At 60.0% G+C, this 22,717-nt stretch overlaps 2 protein-coding genes across 6 annotated transcripts in view; both read left to right on the top strand.

The window, feature by feature from the left end:
- The first annotated feature begins 2,822 nt into the window (after nt 1-2,822).
- On the top strand, nt 2,823-20,643 carry LOC128135850 (class I histocompatibility antigen, F10 alpha chain-like). 3 transcript variants are annotated; one of them, XM_052774940.1, is made up of 8 exons: nt 2,823-2,955; nt 3,554-3,817; nt 4,585-4,860; nt 4,938-5,210; nt 5,296-5,397; nt 5,548-5,580; nt 5,880-5,912; nt 20,570-20,643. In XM_052774940.1, exons 1-8 carry the CDS (start codon nt 2,838-2,840, stop codon nt 20,581-20,583), a joined length of 1,113 nt encoding a protein of 370 aa, XP_052630900.1. In that variant the 5' UTR covers nt 2,823-2,837; the 3' UTR covers nt 20,584-20,643. The 3 variants fall into 3 exon arrangements, with proteins under 3 accessions (XP_052630900.1, XP_052630901.1, XP_052630902.1); XM_052774941.1 differs by lacking the exon at nt 20,570-20,643 and adding an exon at nt 6,090-6,389; XM_052774942.1 differs by lacking the exons at nt 5,880-5,912; nt 20,570-20,643 and adding an exon at nt 6,090-6,389.
- LOC128135852 (class I histocompatibility antigen, F10 alpha chain-like) overlaps nt 17,304-22,717 on the top strand; it is a 21,083-nt gene continuing 15,669 nt past the window's right edge. The window contains exons 1-8 of one of the 3 annotated variants that reach the window (XM_052774943.1): nt 17,304-17,436; nt 18,036-18,299; nt 19,067-19,342; nt 19,420-19,692; nt 19,778-19,879; nt 20,029-20,061; nt 20,361-20,393; nt 20,570-20,667. In XM_052774943.1, coding sequence (XP_052630903.1) covers nt 17,319-17,436; nt 18,036-18,299; nt 19,067-19,342; nt 19,420-19,692; nt 19,778-19,879; nt 20,029-20,061; nt 20,361-20,393; nt 20,570-20,583 — 1,113 coding nt within the window. In that variant the 5' untranslated portion in view covers nt 17,304-17,318 and the 3' untranslated portion in view covers nt 20,584-20,667. Of the gene's footprint in view, nt 17,437-18,035; nt 18,300-19,066; nt 19,343-19,419; nt 19,693-19,777; nt 19,880-20,028; nt 20,062-20,360; nt 20,394-20,569; nt 20,668-22,717 lie in introns of those variants that run through there. The other 2 variants (XM_052774944.1, XM_052774945.1) reach the window with 2 other exon arrangements.

Raw genomic sequence — 22,717 nt, 5'->3', positions numbered from 1 at the left:
CCTCGGAGGACATTCCCTCCAGCCCTCTCACCAGCTTGGTTGCCCTCCTCTGGATGCATTCAAGGATCTTCACGTCCTTCTCAAAATGGTGGGGCCCAGCACAGCACGCAGTGCTCCAGGTGAGGCCGCACCAACGCTGATGACAGCAGGACAATCCCCTCTCTTGACCGGCTGGTGACGCTGTGTTTGATGCACCAGGAGGCGGGATGGAGACACCAAGAGCAGGGATGGTGTCACGGTCCGCTCGGTGGACTCGTGACGGTTCGTTTGCTACGATCTCGAAAGTGCAAAATTAAGGTGACCAACACCAAAGGGGATAGCAATAATCACACAGTAAAACTTTATTGTATTGCCTGTGAAGAGGCACGCGATAGTTAGGGATGGGTGAAAGAAAGGAGAAAAGTAAAGTTTAGAGAGAGGAGAAAGAGAAGTTATAGCTACCACCGCTGATCTCAAGACGTCCTAACAGTCCCGGGTCCAGCTAATGCTGCGTCGTCGATCGTCGTGGTCCTTGGTGGGGAAGCTTCAAACTTCCGTTGTTCAGAAGTCATCTTTTATGCTTAGTAACACACCTTGCTCCACCTCTGCCTCAGGAGTCTCCGCCCTTCTTGAGCGAGGCTATCCCGCAGGCGCGGGGTCAGTGTCCGAGGCGTGGTAAGTCTTGGAGGCGGGTAGCCTTCGACCAGGAGGTGTGTTTTGGTATTATAATGAAGCAAAGTTCATTTAAAGTTCATGATTTCTTCATCCATGTTATGGCAACAGTTGCAATCCATCCTTTTTGACAGTCTAATGGCTCTAGCCAGGTACCTTCCAGGAGCCTTGTACCGCGCGTTCCGTTCTTGGGATCGGCCACTGCGCTCCAAACAGGCCATTGTCAGGAAATGTACTGTTCATGTTCCTGATGACAGTGTTGAGACAATGCTGATTTTCTGACCGACTCCTACAGATGGAGACACCAGAACTTGGGATGGGGACATCCCAGGATGCGGTTTGCCCTCTCGGCTGCCAGGACACACTGCTGACTCCTGTTGAGCCTGCTACTGACCACCACCCCCATAAACTCAACCATTTCACGCTTCCTGTGGCTGAGACAGCCACCGACCGTCACATCTCCAGAGTCCTTCTCTGTTCACAAAGAACAAGTCTAGGGGGGCATCTCTCCTAGCTGGCTCACTGAGTACTTGTGACAAGAAGACATCTTCACCAACCTCCAGGCATCTCCCCGACCTGCTCGTCACAACAGTGTGGCATTCCCAGCTGACGCCTGGGTCGTTGAGGTCTCCGGTAAGAACAAGGGCGACCGATCCAGACATTTCTGCTGACTGTCTGTGGAATAACTCATTGGCGCTGGCATCCTGGCTGGGCGACGGGTAGCGGACACCTACTGCGCCATCTCCTTTCTCTTCCATCCCCTAATCCTCGCCCAGACTGTCGACCACGTCGTCCCAAACCGTAACGGCTGTGCGGTCAAAGCTCTCCTTTCCATCGAGTGCGACTCCTCCACCTCGCCTGCCCTGCCCACCCCTCCTGAAGGGCTGAGCGCCCTCCATCCCAGCAGTCCAGGTGTGTCTCCTGCTCAGAGACCATGAACAGGGGCCCTGAGAAGAAGGTCTTCTGCTCCGAGGTCACCCACGAGCGCCCTGAGAAGAAGGTCTCCAGCTGCGAGGTCACCCATGAGGGCCCTGAGAAGGTCTCCAGCTCTGAGGTCTCACAGACGGGTGCTGAGAAGGAGGTACCCCGCCCCCCCCCCGGCCCCAGGCTGGGGGACACCAGTCCTTGGGGACAGCGGGAAGGAGGGACAGCAGGAGCAGGATGGACGTTGGTGTTGAGACGGGGAACCAAAGGAACCTTAGTAGATATAGTAGATATATGAATGTAGATAGGAATTGTTTAATAATTATCTAGCTTATAATGAAATTAAAGAAGTTTCAATAGAGGGAGACACGGCCCCAGGGGATGAGAAGTGATGTTTAACGTTTCCATTGTTGAGGCTGACTGGGACAGGAGATAGTCCCTGACAAGAATCAGCAGTGAGTCCAAGAACCAGCCAAGACCGACCTTGTGATTTGGACAAATGCCAAGGGACGACTGAGTCTGCGCAGGGACAGAAGGTGAAGAGTTCCCTGTGAAGAAGACATACAGCCTTCATCTTCACGACCACCAGACGACCACCATAAGGAGGCACTGCGCAAGCGCAGTTGAGAGGAGACTATGGAAATGACTTCCTAGAGCTAATTATAATATGAAGCGGGGATAGGTAATGCCTATGTATAGGCGTATTGCGAAACTCTATGTATATGTAACACTTGACTGTATAAATTTAAAGTGAACTGCCAAAATCAGGCGCACACGACTTCGGTGGGACTACCCCCCGTGCTGCCCAGCGCTGAATGAACATACCTACTTTACAATCTCACCGACTGTGGAGTCTGTTTTCCGCACGTCAGTGTTAGGGGGACACTGGCGAGAGGGACAGCGGGAACGGGGGACACTGGGGGACACTGGGGGACACTGGGGGACCCCGGGTGGGGGCTGGGGAGGGTCCCGGGGGTGGGCTCCGAGGGTCCCGGGGGGTGGCGGGGTCCCGGGGGGGTCCCGCGGGTCCCCTGTCCCGTCCCCCCCTTCGCCCGTCGCCCGTCGCCCTTCCTCCGGCGCTTTCGCTTTCGCTTCCAACCTGCGGGAACGCGATCTGCCTGGCACCCGGTGACGTCCGAGGCGGCTCCAGGCTGCCATTGGCGGGCGGGAGGGAGCGGAGCCAATGGCTGGGAGGGGGCGGGGCTTGAGCCGTCACGGCGTTTGACAGTCCGAGCGGGGCCGCAGAGGAGCGGAGCAGCGCGATGGGGCCGGGCCGGGGACTGGGACCGGGACCGGGACCGGGACCGGGACCGGGACCGGGACTGGGACTGGGACTGGGACTGGGGCTGCTGCTGGGGGTCCTCGTCGGGGCGGCGAGCGGTGAGCGCGGGCGGGGACGCGGGAGGACCCCCCCCACACCCCCGGGCACCGGGACCCCCCTGGACCCCCCCGGACCGCCCTTCTCTTGGCACCGCGAACCCTCCCGGGCACTGGGACCCCTTAGACCCCCCCTTTCCGACCTCCCCGGTCCCCCTCCCCGGTCCCAGGGACCCCCTGGGAACACTCCCCCACCCCTCCGGTTCCCCCTTCCCGGGCCCCCCCCCGGATCCCCATTTCCGAGAACCGGGACACCTCTCCCACCCTGCCTCGGACCTTCCTGCTGCCTTGGACCCTCCCCCAGATCTGCTTTCTTGCACCTCCCTGGCCCCCCCCTTCCCGAGCATCCCAGGTCCCCACCCCTCGGACACCTCTGGGACCCCCCTTTCCTTGGCACCAGGAACCAGGACCCCCCTCCCGCACACAACTCACTCCCCCAACATCCCCCCACCAGTCACATCCCCCCTGAAGCTGTCCCCCCCCATCACCCCAATCTGCTCCCCTGGGACCCCCACCCAGCCTCAGTGCCCACCCCTGGGACCCCTCACCCCTGTCTCCCCCCACTGCCCCCCACCTCTAACCACTCCCTGTGTCCCCACAGCATTCCACTCCCTGCGCTACTTCGATGTTGCCGTGTCAGAGCCCAGCCCGGGGGTGCCCCAGTTTGTCATTGTGGGGTACGTGGACGGGAACCTCATTGTACGCTACGACAGTGAGACAGGGAAGATGGTGCCCCGGGCAGACTGGATGGCGGACAACCTGGACCAGCAGTACTGGGACACCCAGACCCAGATAGGACAGAGCAATCAGCAGAATGACCGCATTGACCTGAACACGCTGCGGGACCGCTACAACCAGAGCAGGGGTGAGTGTGGGGCTCCGTGGGGCTGGGCTGGGGCTCTGTGGGACAGGATGGTTCCTTCCCCCTGCTCCAAGATCTTGCTGTGCCCCACGCTGCTGCCCCATGTTGTGCCGGCCCTTGCCTGCCTGGTGTCACTGTCAGAGGGCTCCCAGCCACCCTGTCCCCCAGCCCGAGGGGGTCCCGGCTGCCCTGTCCCAGCCCCACAGTGCTTGGGATCCCCTGTCCTGGATCCAGGGGGGGCTTCTGGCCACCCCAGCCCAGCGCATCCCCCCCCACCACACACACACGGTGCCCAGGACTCCAGCCTAGGAGTGGCCGCCACGTCCCAGCCCCTCACCATCCCCACGGCAGTGGAGACCCCCAGAGCCAGAGGGGCTCCCACCCCCAGTGTCCCAGGCCCTCGCCCTCCCCATGGTGCTGTGGCCCCCCATCCCAGAGCCAGAGGGGCTTCCCCCACCCCATCCCATCTCCTTATCATCCCCGGCCCCAGCATTTGGGACCCAGCCCAGCCCCGCGCTGTCCCGGGGTGCCGTGGGGCTGGGTGCCAGCCCAGCCACGTCCTGGGTGCAGGGGGTCTGCGTCACGGCTTTACGTGACACCCTGAGTGCTGTGGGCCCTGGTCAGGAGGGTGGGCAGCTCTCGTGCCGGTACCCGATCCCCCCCAAGGGTCATGCAGGGTTGGGGCGGGGGGCACTGCCGGGGGTCCGTGCCCCACTGAAGGCCCAGGGCTGCAGCAGCCCCTCAGCCCCATTTCCCTGGTCGTGTTTCAGGGGCTCACACGCTGCAGACCATGTACGGCTGTGACATCCTGGAGGACGGCAGCACCAGGGGGTATCGTCAGGACGCCTACGACGGGAGGGATTTCATCGCCTTCGACTTGGACACGATGACATTCACCGCGGCAGACGCGGCGGCGCAAATCACCAAGAGAAAGTGGGAGAAGGACGGGACTGTCGCTGAGCAGTGGAAGCACTACCTGAAGAACACCTGCATCGAGTGGCTGAGGAAATACGTGAGCTACGGGCGGGCCGTGCTGGAGAGGAAAGGTGAGGGCGAGACGGGGACCCTGGGGACGGGCTGCTGTGGGTGCGTGTGCCGGCTCTCACCGCCACCCCCTCCCCAGAGCCCCCCATGGTCCGAGTGTCAGGGAAGGAGGCCCACGGGATCCTGACCTTGTACTGCCGCGCTTACGGCTTCTACCCGCGGCCCATCACCGTCAGCTGGCTGAAGGACGGCGAGGTCAGGGACCAGGAGACCGAGTGGGGCAGCATCGCGCCCAACAGCGATGGCACCTACTACACCTGGGCCTCCATCGAGGCCCTTCCAGAGGAGAAGGACAAGTACCGGTGCCGCGTGGAGCACGCCAGCCTGCCCGAGCCCGGCCTCTTCATGTGGGGTGAGCGCGGTGGCCTTGGGCACGTGGAGCAGTGGTGGGCTGGGGTGGTTCCCCTTCCCCTCCTCACGGTCCTGCTCTCCCCCAGAGACGGAGTCCAAGCTGGTCACCATCATCCTGGCGGTGGCTGTTGCCATCCTGCTTGTGATCGCCATCATGGCCGGATTCGCCTTCTGGAAGTACAAATCAGGTAAAGTGATGGGGCCGGCGAGGCAGAGGGGTGCGGGAGGAAGGCAGGGGCGGGGGGGGCCGGAGGGGCTGTGGGCATGAGCCGCTGTGCTCTGGGGAGCCTCTGAGCGTGGTGGCCACGGTGGATGCTGATGCCTCTTTCTCTCTGCAGGGAGGAAGAAGAAGGGTTATGATCCGGCATCAGGTGAGTACCGGCGGCAGGTCCGGCTCCAGCCGCTGCCCAGTGCTGGGGCGGTCTTGCGGTTTGGGTTTCTGGCTGCTGCCGGCATTTCCTGATCCCCCGTCCTCCCTGTGCTGCCCGTCTTTAAATCCCTGTAGCGGGGACGTATGGAGGAGATCGTGTCTCCTCTCTGGTGCTCACGGCTCCATCCTGCTCTCCCAGTGGCTGCAGAGCGGCCGTGGCTCCCGGGCCGGCTCCTGGCATGTGCGCCGTGCCCGTAGCGAGGACGGGGCTGGCAGCTCACGGCTGTTTCTCTCTCACAGGCACGGACGGCGGGTCTGGCAGCTCAGCCAAAGGTATGGTGTGGGACCAGGGGGGATGGACGGGGCGCCCCAGCTCTTTGTGCTCCCCCGTGGGACCCGCAGCCGGAGCAACATCGGGCTGTGGGAGGGGTCACCGAGACCCCCAGAGCAGCGGGTTGGGGACAGGGAGGTGGCCCTGGGTGACGCTGTCTCTTCCTCTCGTCCCTGCAGGGCTCACCATCTAACTGCTCCACGCGGGGCCAGCACGTGGTTGGATTCGGCCCCCTGCTCTATCGCCGGCTGGACGCAGAGAGGTGCTGGAGGAGGCCGAGAGCTGCCTGCAGAGAGAGCTTGTCACGCTGCGCTTGCCCACCCCTGGCTGTGGTGGTGGCTCTTCTGGGAGGGTGAACACCCTATTTTCTGATACTTGGAGAGCTGCAGTTATTACCGATATTCTTTAATTTTGAGGTTGCAGCTGATTTCTTCCGTGTGTGTACATTTCCTGGCATGAACAATAAATGCTGGTCCCCATCCTCCGTGGGGGCTGTGTCTCCTCACCCAGTGCCTGGTCTGTGCTCGCATCCTCGGGTCGAGGGCTGTGCTGGTTTTGGCTGGGATAGCGTTGACTTTCTGTATTGCAGTCCAGCGCGGTGCGGTGTTTAGGATTTGTGACCAGAACAGTGTTGGTAACACAGCGATGGATGTGAACAACGTCGGCAGAGCGTCAAGGACTTCTCTGTTTCTCACTCGGCTCCCCTGATGAATAGATGGGGGTTGCGCAAGCTGCTGAGAGGGGACACAACCAGGCAGAGAGAGAGATTGCAGGCCATGTCATGTTGTACTCAATGACAAAAAGGGAAAAGCGGGTGTTGAGGGGGACAGGCCAGCTTTTCCTCAGGAACTAGCTGGCTATCGGCATCCTTGTGGTGGAGGTGGCGAGCTCTGAGGCCATGCAGATGGGCACTGGGAAGAGGATCTTCTGGTCTGAGGCCACGCAGACGAGCACTGATAAGAAGGTCTCTCGCTCCAAGGCCACGCAGACGGGCACTGATAAGAAGGGCTCTTGGTCTGAGGCCACACAGATGGGCGCTGATAAGAAAGTCTCTTGCTCCAAGGCCACAGACACTGACATTGAGAAGAAGGTCTTTTGCTCCGAGGCCACGCAGACGGGCACTGAGAAGGTCTGATATGAGGCCACGCAGATGGGCGCTGAGAGAAACGTCTCCCGGTTTGACGTCATGCAGACGGTCACTGCGACTAAACCAGGGGCTCCACTCTGAACTGTAATAGTTGCTCTTGCAGTCAAGGGGTCCCAGTGAAGTCCACACAGGGGACTCTTCCCCTGAGAGGGGGCAGAGGCAGAACGACCTGGTCCCTATCCCTGAGTGGGCTACGAAATACAGGGAACGATTGTGTCTGTCAGCCAGGTGAAGACATTTGCTCCCTGGTTGCTCCGATGCTGGGATGGTGGGGCTGACAGGCTGGAACTAGAAGGTAGGGAAGCCCAGCAGCTGGGATCCATTGCTAGGGACTGTGGGATTGATGGATCGGAAGAGGGGCAGCCAGCCATGGCCTCTGGAGGTGGCTCTTATGAGTGTGAAAGCAAAGTATCTACTCAAGGAAGATCTTGTAACCCAGCGAGGTCAGTGGTCCACCAGAGAGGAACATACCCGGTACCCGAGGGTGTTTGCGGTGGTCTGCAGTCCCATGGTCCTGGAAGCCCACGGGCAAGAATTGTGGGGGAAAAACGGTGGCGAAAAAGGGACCATCCAGGAAGATTGCTGCTCCAGCTGCTGTCGAGCAATTGCCCAGGCACAGTAGATGGGCTGAGGACACCTCTCCTCCTTCTGATCCTGATCCAGTGGACGTACATCCACGTGGGGTCGACCCTCATGCCCAGTTCCATGGAAGGACCATGCTGGACTGCCGTAAGATCATACCTGTGACTACTGCTGGCAGCGCAGCCTGGACAAGAGAGAGACGTGGGCTCCTCTTGGGGTGAAAAGGGTTTTGGTTTGGAGTTGCAGGAGTCAGGTGATGAATGTTCTGATCAGGACGAGGGGTCCTGCCCCCGGCTGGGCAGGGGAAAGGGACAAACGGATTCGATGGCCTGGCACATCAGCCCCCTGACTTGAAAGTAAGATACTTCAAGGGAGTGAAGATACTTCAGGGATCCAAAGAGGCACCGGTGGGCCACTGTAGATACGGAGATGTATCCCATGGCCTTGTGCCCAGGTGGCCAAGGCAGCCAAGAGCGTCCTGGCTTGTGTCAGAAATGGCGTGGCCAGCAGGACTAGGGAAGTGCTCGTCCCCCTGTACTCGGCACTGGTGAGGCCGCACCTCGAATACTGTGTGCGGTTTGGGGCCCCTCACTACAAGAAAGACATGAGGTGCTGGATGGTGAGTCCACCACTTCCCTGGGCAGCCTGTTCCAGTGCTTGACAACCCTTTCAGTGAGGAAATTTCTCCTACTACCCAATCTAAACCTTCCCTGGCGCAACTTGAGGCCGTTTCCTCTCGTCCTATCTCACCTTGAACACTCCCAAAGATGGGGTGTCCATGACTTTTCTGGGCAAACAGGTCCATCACCTCCCCACCCTCATCATGAAACGTTTCTTATGTCCAATCTCGATCTCCCCTCTTCCAGTTTCAAACCACGGCGCTTGTCCTGTCACTACAGGCCTTGGTAAGAAGTCTCTCTCCATCTTTCGCCTTTCGAGGGACGCTGCAGAAGTCAAAGCCACCCAGCTGGCCCTAGAGCTTGCTGCCTGAGAAACGTGGCCAGTCCTCTGTCTCGCTACTGACTCGTAGAGGGTGGCCAACGGCCTGTGGGGTGGCTACAGCGATGGTCACAGAGGTAGACCTCTCTGGGCTGCTGCGTTATGGCAGCAGGACCTTGCTGCCTGGGTAGAGCCCCATCACGTCGATGTCCGAGAGCCACGTCCCTGGAGAACATCAACGCAAGGAGCAAGTAGAGCAGGCGGCAAAAAATTGGAGTGGTTCAGGTAAACGTGGACTGGGAACGTCATCGTGAGCTGTTCACAGCTCGGTGGGTGCGTGGGACATTGGGAGAGAGACAACGGGTGGGCTGTGGAATGATTGCTGCAGGTGACTTATTGATATGACCCCCCCCCCCACCGCAAGGGAAGGTCAACCTCCAGAATTGGTTCCATGGTAGTTCCCTGAGGAACATAACCTGCAACTTTAGATGTTAGCAACACCAGGGGAGCTTGGTGTGCCGACTCTGAGAAGTAACACAGAGGGTGGAGCGGAGTGGAGACGCCGCGGCCAGGCTCTGTGATCGCAGGGGTAGGGAACCGGAACGATCGGAACGAGAACGGTTGGTCCCTGCATTGAATCCACTGAAGCAAGGCGGTAAAATAATGGGGGTTTTGTCGAGCTAATGCCCTACTTCTGATTTATATCACGCGCCCAGTTTTGGGGTACTGACATGTAACATCAAGTCCCTTGGGTGAACTTTGCTCATTATAATATCATTATAATACAAAACCACACCTCCATCGCAGAAGTTACCCACTTCCAAGGTGCAACCATCCCTCCATGGAGCATGTGCTCTGAATTTTCTCTAGCGTATACCTTTAAAAGCAAAGCGAGAGAACTTTATAGCAATCAAAGTAAAGGTATGTATGACTAGAGTCACTCAAGCTCTACCTAAAAAAAAAAAAAAAGGATAAAAAGACCCCAAAAGAGGAAGACTGTTAGGGAAGACACCATCACAGACAAGTCAGGAGGACATCGCTGACTTCTGGGATCAGTCGACGGGCTGAACCTCTCTTCCTCCGCATAGGGCCGGCTATTGGGTGAGATTCGAACGCTCGGCTGTACCGGGTGCTTCCCCGGGAAACTTGGAATTCTTTAGAGCTCTTTTCTTTCATAATTGGATGTGCTTGTAGTCGACTGTATTATCATTGGCACGTGCTTTGCGGTGTATTTATCACCGGCCATCCGAAAGAACCTGTACTGTTGCTTTAATAAACTGCGCTGTTCACTAATCTAGCTGTGATAGTTCGTTAACGCAACCAAACTCCCTGAGTCTTGTAATTCTCGTGCGTTGAATGCGGTGAAGCCGAGAGCGCAGTGTGCTATAAGTGCATGCGTCATTGTGCGACCGGACTTACAGCGCTGAGTTGGACATTACTCAGAAACGAAACCTAACCGGCCCCTGCCCCTCTGACATCTGAGGATAAGCGGGAATGCAAGCGGGTTTATTTTCTGCCAAATTCCTTTACCCTTTAATGCAACATGAGCTTGCGGTGGAGGGGTGGCCCTGACCCGATCACCGCAGCCATCGCGCAGGTCCTTCATCGCCATGAACAATGCGCCAGCCTCAAGCGAGTGAAGCCTCTGTGGTCTAAGGGACAGTTGGCTGCGCTATCACAAGGGGGAGGCCGGCAGATTAATCATCTCACACCGAGGCCAGCGCCACGCGCTTCCCACGGTGACAGTGACAACTGGAGCATGAGCGTCTGGCTTCGGAACCTGAGACCCCGCAGCCGGGCCGGGCGGCTCCCCCACCCCGGCTGGCTCCTCTCTGGAGAAAATCTGCTTTATTTCATACAAATTTCTGTCCCAACAGGGGCAGAGTCTCCCTCCCCTCACCCCGGCCACCCCATTGCTGCCCCTATCCCTGCACCCCCCATGCCTGCAGCTCTTTCCTCCCCCCACCCGCCCTCCGCAGCTCCAGCGTCCCCCAACGCATCCTGGGTACAAACAGAAGGATTTATTTCAACCTCTGTGTCCTCCGGCCAGCTCTGCTGGTCAGCAGCCTTGCTGGCAGCCCGGTCACCGTCACACAGCAGGGATATGGCAGTGTGCCCAGCCTGGCACCCCTGCTCCCCGTCACAGCTGTCATGGTGGCTTGTCACAATTTTTGCCGTCCCCATCCTTGCTCTCACTGTCCCTATCCTGGTTTGTGGTGTCCCCATCCCTGCTCTTGGTGTCCCCATCCCATCTCTCAGTGTCCCTGTCCTGGCTCCCACTGTCCCCATCCCTTGCTGTCCCCATCCCCAGCTCCCGCTGTTCGTCCCCCTCCTTCCCCGTGTCCCCGTCCCCCGCTGTCCCCCCTTGTCCCCCACCCTGCAGCAGGCACCAGTAGCGGCTGCCGGGGCACAGGAGCTCCTTGGGGGACTCCAGCTCGTGCAGTCGTCCCCCCTCCAGCACGGCCACCCGCTGCGCCCGCATGGCCAGGGCCACCTGCCCTGTCACCAGCAGCTCCGCGCACCCGGCCCTTGCGGCTCCGAAGATCTCCTGCTCCACCTGCGGCGGGCGGCATCGTCAGTGGGGACCCCCGGGGTGTGGGGACAGAGGGGACATGGGGATCAGGGACCCACAGGACGCTGGGATTGGGGACCCCCCCCAGGACCAGGGGGCTGCGGGGAGTGGGGACCCAGGGGACATTGGGACCAGGGTCCAAGGGCACACCAGGACTGGCGGCCAAGGGAACCCAGGTGCCAGGGACCTGGGGACACCAGGACCAGGGACCGCGGGGACACAGGGACGTCGAGGAGGGGGACACACCTCCGACCTGTGTCATAGCCCAGGGGCAGGCGGGTGATGAAGGTGTGGGCACCCGCCTGGTGGGCTGCCACCACCAGCTGCGCCCGGCTCCACTCCCCCCGGAGGGAGTGGGAGAAGAGCACCGGCTCCTGGGGGACGACGGCCACCTGCGGCGGAGGGGACGGCTGGGGACGCGGTGGGGACATGGTGGGGACGTGGCAGGGGACGTGGCTGGGATGTGGCTGGGGACACGGCAGGGGATGTGACAAGGATGTGTGTGGTGGGCTGACCCTGGCAGGACCCCAGGTGCCCCCCAAAGCCGCCCTGTCACTGCCCCCCCTCAGCTGGAAGGGGGACAGAAAATATAGCGAAGGGCTCGTGGGTCGAGAGGGGGACAGGGAGATCGCTCAGCAATTACCATCACGGGCAAAACGGACTCGACCTGGGGAAATGAATGTAATTTATTGCCAACCAAACCAGAGCAGGGTCATGAGGAATAAAACCAAATCTTAAAACACCTTCCCCCCACCACTCCCTTCTTCCCGGGCACACCTTCACTCCCCAATTCTCTCCCTCCTCCCCCCCAAGCGGCGCAGGGGGACGGGGAATGGGGGTCAGGGTCCCCTCATCCCACCTTGGCTCTGCCGCTCCTTCCTCCTCGCACTCTTCCTCTGCTCCAGCACGGGGTCCCACCCACGGCACACAGTCCCCCACAAACTTCTCCAACGTGAGTCCTTCAGGGCGCATCCCCCTGCTCCGGCGTGGGGTCCTCCCCGGGCTGCAGGTGGACATCTGCTCCAGCGTGGACCTTTGTGGGCTGCAGGGGGACAGCCTGCCTCACCGTGGTCTTCCCCACGGGCTGCAGGGTGGATATCACTGAGTACTTGTGACAAGAAGACATCTTCACCAACCTCCAGGCATCTCCCCGACCTGCTCGTCACAGCAGTGTGGCATTCCCAGCTGACGCCTGGGACGTTGAGGTCTCTGGTAAGGACAAGGGCGACCGATCCAGACATTTCTGCTGACTGTCTGTGGAATAACTCATCGGTGCTGGCATCCTGGCTGGGCCACAGGTAGTGGACACCCACTGCACCATCTCCTTTTTCTTCCGTCCTCTAGCCCTCACCCAGAGGCTCTCGACCATGTCATCCCAAACCGTAACAGCCGTGCGGTCAAAGCTCCCCCTTACATCCCTCACCTGCCCTCCTGAAGAGCTGATGGCCCTCCATCCCACCCCTCCGGTCCTGGGACTCGTGCCGCTAACCCAAGACACCACGGTGACCAATGCTGACGATGCCTAACCCTCCTGAAGTGGTGATGACCATCCATCCCACCACTCCTGTCTGTTCCTGAATGACCGCCATCTCAGGAGTTCCAGCTGCTCACAGCACCGGCCGTATCTCTGCAGCAAACCCCAAGCGCTGATGGGAACCATGTGACAGAGGTGATGGAGAAAGGACCTTCCCCGTGCTGGGGACTATTGGGTGTACATGGCAAGGGTTTGGGTGGTGGGGGGAGCTGCGGGGGTGGCTTCTGTGAGAAGATGCCAGGAGCTGCCCCCATGTTGGATGGAGTCACTTCCAGTCCCCTCCATGTCCCTGCCACGTCCCCACTGTGTCCCCAGCCAACCCACCACGTCCTTGCAACATCCCTGCCACATCCATCCCCAGCTTTCTGTGCCATGGCCCTGCTGCGTCCCCTGCCACAGTGTTCTGGGTTTACGTGGCAAGGTTTTGGTAGTGGGGGGATTACAGGGGAGGCTTCTGTGAGAAGATGCCAGAAGCTTCCCCCATGTCCGATAGAGCCAATGCCAGCCGGCTCCAAGACGGACCCACCGCCGGCCAAGGCCGAGCCCAGCAGCGACGGTGGTAGCGCCTCTGGGAGAACCGATTTAAGAAATGGAAAGAATAATGTGCAACAGCAACTGGAGAGAGAAGAATGAGAAAATGTGAGAGAAACAGCCCCACAGACCCCAGGTCAGTGAAGAAGGAGGAGGAGGAGATGCTCCAGGCGCCGGAGCAGAGATTCCCCTGCAGCCTGTGGGGAAGACCACGGTGAGGTAGGCTGTCCCCCTGCAGCCCAGGGAGGTCCACGGTGGAGCAGATGTCCACCTGCAGCCCGGGGAGGACCCCACGCCGGAGCAGGGGGATGCGCCCTGAAGGACTCACGTTGGAGAAGTTTGTGGAGGACAGTGTGCCGTGGGTGGGACCCCACGCTGGAGCAGGGGAAGAGTGGGGAGTCCTCCCCCTGAGGAGGAAGGAGCGGCAGAACCAAGGTGGGATGAGCGGACCCTGACCCCCATTCCCCATCCCCCCCGTGCTGCTCAGGGGGAGGAGGTGGAGAAATTGGGAGTGAAGATGAGCCTGGGAAGAAGGGAGGGGTGGGGGAAGGGGTTTTAGGATTTGTTCTTCTTTCTTATTATCCTACCCTATTTTGGCAAGAAATTAATTTCCCCAGGCCAAGTCTGTTTTGCCCGTGACGGTAATTGCTGAATGATCTCCCTGTCCAGCCAGGGTCAACCCACCGCAGCCACAGAGAAGGCTGCTGAGAAGGTCTGCTCCTCTGAAGCCATGCAAAAGGGTGCTGAGAAGAAGGTCTCCTGCTCTGAGGTCACGCAGGCGGGTGCTGAGGAGACGGTCTCATGTTCTGAGCCAAAGGAGACAGGCACTGAGAAGGTCTCCTGGTCTGAGCCCATGCAGATGGGCTCTGAGAAATTAGAACAGAACAGTTGAGTTGGAAGGGACCTACAACAACCACCTAGTCCAACCGCCCAACCACTTCAGGACGGAGCAGAAGTTAAAGCATATTATTAAGGGCATTCTCCAAATGCCTCTTAAACCCTGGCAGCCTTGGTGCCTCGACCACCTCTCCAGGAAGCCTGTGCCAGGGTTTGACCACCTCGGTGAAGAAACGCTTCCTCATGGCCAGTCTGAACCTCCCCTGGTGCAGCTTTGAACCATTCCCAGGCGTCCTGTCCCTGGATCCCAGGGAGAAGAGCTCAGCACCTCTCTCCCCACGTCCCCTCCTCAGGAAGCTGCACAGAGCCACGAGGCCACCCCTCAGCCTCCTTCTCTCCCAACCAGACAAGCCCAAAGTCCTCAGCCGCTCCTCGGAGGACATTCCCTCCAGCCCTCTCACCAGCTTGGTTGCCCTCCTCTGGATGCATTCAAGGACCTTCACGTCCTTCTCAAAATGGTGGGGCCCAGCACAGCACGCAGTGCTCCAGGTGAGGCCGCACCAACGCTGATGACAGCAGGACAATCCCCTCTCTTGACCGGCTGGTGACGCTGTGTTTGATGCACCAGGAGGCGGGATGGAGACACCAAGAGCAGGGATGGTGTCACGGTCCGCTCGGTGGACTCGTGACGGTTCGTTTGCTACGATCTCGAAAGTGCAAAATTAAGGTGACCAACACCAAAGGGGATAGCAATAATCACACAGTAAAACTTTATTGTATTGCCTGTGAAGAGGCACGCGATAGTTAGGGATGGGTGAAAGAAAGGAGAAAAGTAAAGTTTAGAGAGAGGAGAAAGAGAAGTTATAGCTACCACCGCTGATCTCAAGACGTCCTAACAGTCCCGGGTCCAGCTAATGCTGCGTCGTCGATCGTCGTGGTCCTTGGTGGGGAAGCTTCAAACTTCCGTTGTTCAGAAGTCATCTTTTATGCTTAGTAACACACCTTGCTCCACCTCTGCCTCAGGAGTCTCCGCCCTTCTTGAGCGAGGCTATCCCGCAGGCGCGGGGTCAGTGTCCGAGGCGTGGTAAGTCTTGGAGGCGGGTAGCCTTCGACCAGGAGGTGTGTTTTGGTATTATAATGAAGCAAAGTTCATTTAAAGTTCATGATTTCTTCATCCATGTTATGGCAACAGTTGCAATCCATCCTTTTTGACAGTCTAATGGCTCTAGCCAGGTACCTTCCAGGAGCCTTGTACCGCGCGTTCCGTTCTTGGGATCGGCCACTGCGCTCCAAACAGGCCATTGTCAGGAAATGTACTGTTCATGTTCCTGATGACAGTGTTGAGACAATGCTGATTTTCTGACCGACTCCTACAGATGGAGACACCAGAACTTGGGATGGGGACATCCCAGGATGCGGTTTGCCCTCTCGGCTGCCAGGACACACTGCTGACTCCTGTTGAGCCTGCTACTGACCACCACCCCCATAAACTCAACCATTTCACGCTTCCTGTGGCTGAGACAGCCACCGACCGTCACATCTCCAGAGTCCTTCTCTGTTCACAAAGAACAAGTCTAGGGGGGCATCTCTCCTAGCTGGCTCACTGAGTACTTGTGACAAGAAGACATCTTCACCAACCTCCAGGCATCTCCCCGACCTGCTCGTCACAACAGTGTGGCATTCCCAGCTGACGCCTGGGTCGTTGAGGTCTCCGGTAAGAACAAGGGCGACCGATCCAGACATTTCTGCTGACTGTCTGTGGAATAACTCATTGGCGCTGGCATCCTGGCTGGGCGACGGGTAGCGGACACCTACTGCGCCATCTCCTTTCTCTTCCATCCCCTAATCCTCGCCCAGAGGCTGTCGACCACGTCGTCCCAAACCGTAACGGCTGTGCGGTCAAAGCTCTCCTTTCCATCGAGTGCGACTCCTCCACCTCGCCTGCCCTGCCCACCCCTCCTGAAGGGCTGAGCGCCCTCCATCCCAGCAGTCCAGGTGTGTCTCCTGCTCAGAGACCATGAACAGGGGCCCTGAGAAGAAGGTCTTCTGCTCCGAGGTCACCCACGAGCGCCCTGAGAAGAAGGTCTCCAGCTGCGAGGTCACCCATGAGGGCCCTGAGAAGGTCTCCAGCTCTGAGGTCTCACAGACGGGTGCTGAGAAGGAGGTACCCGCCCCCCCCGGCCCCAGGCTGGGGGACACCAGTCCTTGGGGACAGCGGGAAGGAGGGACAGCAGGAGCAGGATGGACGTTGGTGTTGAGACGGGGAACCAAAGGAACCTTAGTAGATATAGTAGATATATGAATGTAGATAGGAATTGTTTAATAATTATCTAGCTTATAATGAAATTAAAGAAGTTTCAATAGAGGGAGACACGGCCCCAGGGGATGAGAAGTGATGTTTAACGTTTCCATTGTTGAGGCTGACTGGGACAGGAGATAGTCCCTGACAAGAATCAGCAGTGAGTCCAAGAACCAGCCAAGACCGACCTTGTGATTTGGACAAATGCCAAGGGACGACTGAGTCTGCGCAGGGACAGAAGGTGAAGAGTTCCCTGTGAAGAAGACATACAGCCTTCATCTTCACGACCACCAGACGACCACCATAAGGAGGCACTGCGCAAGCGCAGTTGAGAGGAGACTATGGAAATGACTTCCTAGAGCTAATTATAATATGAAGCGGGGATAGGTAATGCCTATGTATAGGCGTATTGCGAAACTCTATGTATATGTAACACTTGACTGTATAAATTTAAAGTGAACTGCCAAAATCAGGCGCACACGACTTCGGTGGGACTACCCCCCGTGCTGCCCAGCGCTGAATGAACATACCTACTTTACAATCTCACCGACTGTGGAGTCTGTTTTCCGCACGTCAGTGTTAGGGGGACACTGGCGAGAGGGACAGCGGGAACGGGGGACACTGGGGGACACTGGGGGACACTGGGGGACCCCGGGTGGGGGCTGGGGAGGGTCCCGGGGGTGGGCTCCGAGGGTCCCGGGGGGTGGCGGGGTCCCGGGGGGGTCCCGCGGGTCCCCTGTCCCGTCCCCCCCTTCGCCCGTCGCCCGTCGCCCTTCCTCCGGCGCTTTCGCTTTCGCTTCCAACCTGCGGGAACGCGATCTGCCTGGCACCCGGTGACGTCCGAGGCGGCTCCAGGCTGCCATTGGCGGGCGGGAGGGAGCGGAGCCAATGGCTGGGAGGGGGCGGGGCTTGAGCCGTCACGGCGTTTGACAGTCCGAGCGGGGCCGCAGAGGAGCGGAGCAGCGCGATGGGGCCGGGCCGGGGACTGGGACCGGGACCGGGACCGGGACCGGGACCGGGACCGGGACTGGGACTGGGACTGGGACTGGGGCTGCTGCTGGGGGTCCTCGTCGGGGCGGCGAGCGGTGAGCGCGGGCGGGGACGCGGGAGGACCCCCCCCACACCCCCGGGCACCGGGACCCCCCTGGACCCCCCCGGACCGCCCTTCTCTTGGCACCGCGAACCCTCCCGGGCACTGGGACCCCTTAGACCCCCCCTTTCCGACCACCCCGGTCCCCCTCCCCGGTCCCAGGGACCCCCTGGGAACACTCCCCCACCCCTCCGGTTCCCCCTTCCCGGGCCCCCCCCCCGGATCCCCATTTCCGAGAACCGGGACACCTCTCCCACCCTGCCTCGGACCTTCCTGCTGCCTTGGACCCTCCCCCAGATCTGCTTTCTTGCACCTCCCTGGCCCCCCCCTTCCCGAGCATCCCAGGTCCCCACCCCTCGGACACCTCTGGGACCCCCCTTTCCTTGGCACCAGGAACCAGGACCCCCCTCCCGCACACAACTCACTCCCCCAACATCCCCCCACCAGTCACATCCCCCCTGAAGCTGTCCCCCCCCATCACCCCAATCTGCTCCCCTGGGACCCCCACCCAGCCTCAGTGCCCACCCCTGGGACCCCTCACCCCTGTCTCCCCCCACTGCCCCCCACCTCTAACCACTCCCTGTGTCCCCACAGCATTCCACTCCCTGCGCTACTTCGATGTTGCCGTGTCAGAGCCCAGCCCGGGGGTGCCCCAGTTTGTCATTGTGGGGTACGTGGACGGGAACCTCATTGTACGCTACGACAGTGAGACAGGGAAGATGGTGCCCCGGGCAGACTGGATGGCGGACAACCTGGACCAGCAGTACTGGGACACCCAGACCCAGATAGGACAGAGCAATCAGCAGAATGACCGCATTGACCTGAACACGCTGCGGGACCGCTACAACCAGAGCAGGGGTGAGTGTGGGGCTCCGTGGGGCTGGGCTGGGGCTCTGTGGGACAGGATGGTTCCTTCCCCCTGCTCCAAGATCTTGCTGTGCCCCACGCTGCTGCCCCGTGTTGTGCCGGCCCTTGCCTGCCTGGTGTCACTGTCAGAGGGCTCCCAGCCACCCTGTCCCCCAGCCCGAGGGGGTCCCGGCTGCCCTGTCCCAGCCCCACAGTGCTTGGGATCCCCTGTCCTGGATCCAGGGGGGGCTTCTGGCCACCCCAGCCCAGCGCATCCCCCCCCACCACACACACACGGTGCCCAGGACTCCAGCCTAGGAGTGGCCGCCACGTCCCAGCCCCTCACCATCCCCACGGCAGTGGAGACCCCCAGAGCCAGAGGGGCTCCCACCCCCAGTGTCCCAGGCCCTCGCCCTCCCCATGGTGCTGTGGCCCCCCATCCCAGAGCCAGAGGGGCTTCCCCCACCCCATCCCATCTCCTTATCATCCCCGGCCCCAGCATTTGGGACCCAGCCCAGCCCCGCGCTGTCCCGGGGTGCCGTGGGGCTGGGTGCCAGCCCAGCCACGTCCTGGGTGCAGGGGGTCTGCGTCACGGCTTTACGTGACACCCTGAGTGCTGTGGGCCCTGGGCAGGAGGGTGGGCAGCTCTCGTGCCGGTACCCGATCCCCCCCAAGGGTCATGCAGGGTTGGGGCGGGGGGCACTGCCGGGGGTCCGTGCCCCACTGAAGGCCCAGGGCTGCAGCAGCCCCTCAGCCCCATTTCCCTGGTCGTGTTTCAGGGGCTCACACGCTGCAGACCATGTACGGCTGTGACATCCTGGAGGACGGCAGCACCAGGGGGTATCAGCAGTACGCCTACGACGGGAGGGATTTCATCGCCTTCGACTTGGACACGATGACATTCACCGCGGCAGACGCGGCGGCGCAAATCACCAAGAGAAAGTGGGAGAAGGACGGGACTGTCGCTGAGCAGTGGAAGCACTACCTGAAGAACACCTGCATCGAGTGGCTGAGGAAATACGTGAGCTACGGGCGGGCCGTGCTGGAGAGGAAAGGTGAGGGCGAGACGGGGACCCTGGGGACGGGCTGCTGTGGGTGCGTGTGCCGGCTCTCACCGCCACCCCCTCCCCAGAGCCCCCCATGGTCCGAGTGTCAGGGAAGGAGGCCCACGGGATCCTGACCTTGTACTGCCGCGCTTACGGCTTCTACCCGCGGCCCATCACCATCAGCTGGCTGAAGGACGGCGAGGTGAGGGACCAGGAGACCGAGTGGGGCAGCATCGCGCCCAACAGCGATGGCACCTACTACACCTGGGCCTCCATCGAGGCCCTTCCAGAGGAGAAGGACAAGTACCGGTGCCGCGTGGAGCACGCCAGCCTGCCCGAGCCCGGCCTCTTCATGTGGGGTGAGCGCGGTGGCCTTGGGCACGTGGAGCAGTGGTGGGCTGGGGTGGTTCCCCTTCCCCTCCTCACGGTCCTGCTCTCCCCCAGAGACGGAGTCCAAGCTGGTCACCATCATCCTGGCGGTGGCTGTTGCCATCCTGCTTGTGATCGCCATCATGGCCGGATTCGCCTTCTGGAAGTACAAATCAGGTAAAGTGATGGGGCCGGCGAGGCAGAGGGGTGCGGGAGGAAGGCAGGGGCTGGGGGGCCGGAGGGGCTGCGGGCATGAGCCGCTGTGCTCTGGGGAGCCTCTGAGCGTGGTGGCCACGGTGGATGCTGATGCCTCTTTCTCTCTGCAGGGAGGAAGAAGAAGGGTTATGATCCGGCATCAGGTGAGTACCGGCGGCAGGTCCGGCTCCAGCCGCTGCCCAGTGCCGGGGCGGTCTTGCGGTTTGGGTTTCTGGCTGCTGCCGGCATTTCCTGATCCCCCGTCCTCCCTGTGCTGCCCGTCTTTAAATCCCTGTAGCGGGGACGTATGGAGGAGATCGTGTCTCCTCTCTGGTGCTCACGGCTCCATCCTGCTCTCCCAGTGGCTGCAGAGCGGCCGTGGCTCCCGGGCCGGCTCCTGGCACGTGCGCCGTGCCCGTAGCGAGGACGGGGCTGGCAGCTCACGGCTGTTTCTTTCTCACAGGCACGGACGGCGGGATTGGCAGCTCAGCCACAGGTATGGTGTGGGACTGGGGGGATGGATGGGGCACCCCAGCTCTTTGTGCTCCCCCGTGGGACCCGCAGCCGGAGCAACATCGGGCTGTGGGAGGGGTCACCGAGACCCCCAGAGCAGCGGGTTGGGGACAGGGAGGTGGCCCTGGGTGACGCTGTCTCTTCCTCTCGTCCCTGCAGGGCTCACCGTCTAACTGCTCCACGCGGGGCCAGCACGTGGTTGGATTCGGCCCCCTGCTCTATCGCCGGCTGGACGCAGAGAGGTGCTGGAGGAGGCCGAGAGCTGCCTGCAGAGAGAGCTTGTCACGCTGCGCTTGCCCACCCCTGGCTGTGGTGGTGGCTCTTCTGGGAGGGTGAACACCCTATTTTCTGATACTTTTAAAATTGAGAGCTGCAATTATTACCGGTGTTCTTTAATTTTGACGTTGAAATTGATTTCTTCCACATGCGTACATTTCTTGGCGTGCACAATAAATGCTGGTCCCCATCCTGTGTCAGGCTGTGTCTCCTCAGCCGGTGCCTCGTCTGCGCTCGCATCCTCGGGTCGATGGCTGTGCTGGTTTTGGCTGGGACAGAGTTATTTTCTTCATTGCAGTCCAGCGCGGTGCGGTGTTTAGGATTTGTGACCAGAACAGTGTTGGTAACACAGCGATGGATGTGAACAATGTTGGCACAACATCAAGGCCTTCTGTGTTTCTCACTCATCTCCCCAGTGAATAGATGGGGGTTGCGCAAGCTGCTGAGAGGGTACACAACCAGGCAGATGACCCAAACTAAGGAGAGATGTTGCAGGCCATATCATGTCATACTCAAAGATAAAAAGGGAAAAGAGGGGGTTGAGGGGGACTGGCCAGCTTTTCCTCAGGAACTGGCTGGGTATTGGCATCCCTGTGGTGGAGGTGGCCAGCTCTGAGGCCACGCAGACGGGCATGGAGACAAACATCTCCCGGTTTGTGGTCATGTGAACAGTCACTGCGACTAAACCAGGGGCTCCACTCTGAACTGTAATAGTTGCTCTTGCAGTCAAGGGGTCCCAGTGAAGTCCACACAGGGGACCCTTCCCCTGAGAGGGGGCAGAGGCAGAACGACCTGGTCCCTATCCCTGAGCGGGCTACGACATACAGGGAACGATTGTGTCTGTCAGCCAGGTGAAGACATTTGCTCCCTGGTTGCTCCGATGGTGGGATGGTGGGGCTGACAGGCTGGAACTAGAAGGTAGGGAAGCCCAGCAGCTGGGATCCATTGCTAGGGACTGTGGGATTGATGGATCGGAAGAGGGGCAGCCAGCCATCATCTCTGGAGGTGGCTCTTATGAGTGTGAAAGCAAAGTATCTACTCAAGGAAGATCTTGTAACCCAGCGAGGTCAGTGGTCCACCAGAGAGGAACATACCCGGTACCTGAGGGTGTTTGCGGTGGTCTGCAGTCCCATGGTCCTGGAAGCCCACAAGCAAGAATTGTGGGGGAAAAACGGTAGCGAAAAAGGGACCATCCAGGAAGATTGCTGCTCCAGCTGCTGTCGAGCAATTGCCCAGGCACAGTAGATGGGCTGAGGACACCTCTCCTCCTTCTGATCCTGATCCAGTGGACGTACATCCATGTGGGGTTGACCCTCATGCCCAGTTCCATGGAAGGACCATGCTGGACCGCCATAGGATCGTACCTGTGACTACTGCTGGCAGCGCAGCCTGGACAAGAGAGAGACGTGGGCTCCTCTTGGGGTGAAAAGGGTTTTGGTTTGGAGTTGCAGGAGTCAGGTGATGAATGTTCTGATCAGGACGAGGGGTCCTGCCCCAGCTGGGCAGGGGAAAGGGACAAACGGATTCGATGGCCTGGCACATCAGCCCCCTGACTTGAAAGTAAGATACTTCAAGGGAGTGAAGATACTTCAGGGATCCAAAGAGGCACCGGTGGGCCACTGTAGATACGGAGATGTATCCCATGGATTGCGCCCAGGTGGCCAAGGCAGCCAAGAGCGACCTGGCTTGTGTCAGAAATGGTGTGGCCAGCAGGACTAGGGAAGTGCTCGTCCCCCTGTACTCGGCACTGGTGAGGCCGCACCTCGAATACTGTGTGCGGTTTGGGGCCCCTCACTACAAGAAAGACATGAGGTGCTGGATGGTGAGTCCACCACTTCCCTGGGCAGCCTGTTCCAGTGCTTGACAACCCTTTCAGTGAGGAAATTTCTCCTACTACCCAATCTAAACCTTCCCTGGCACAACTTGAGGCCTTTTCCTCTCGTCCTATCTCACCTTGAACACTCCCAAAGATGGGGTGTCCACGACTTCTCTGGGCAACCTGGTCCAGCACCTCACCAGCCTCTTTGTAAA

Source organism: Harpia harpyja, chromosome 25 (genome assembly GCF_026419915.1).
Source record: "Harpia harpyja isolate bHarHar1 chromosome 25, bHarHar1 primary haplotype, whole genome shotgun sequence".
NCBI lineage: Eukaryota > Metazoa > Chordata > Aves > Accipitriformes > Accipitridae > Harpia > Harpia harpyja.
Note: the sequence above shows the minus strand (reverse complement) of the source record. Positions and strands in the feature narration are given on the sequence as shown.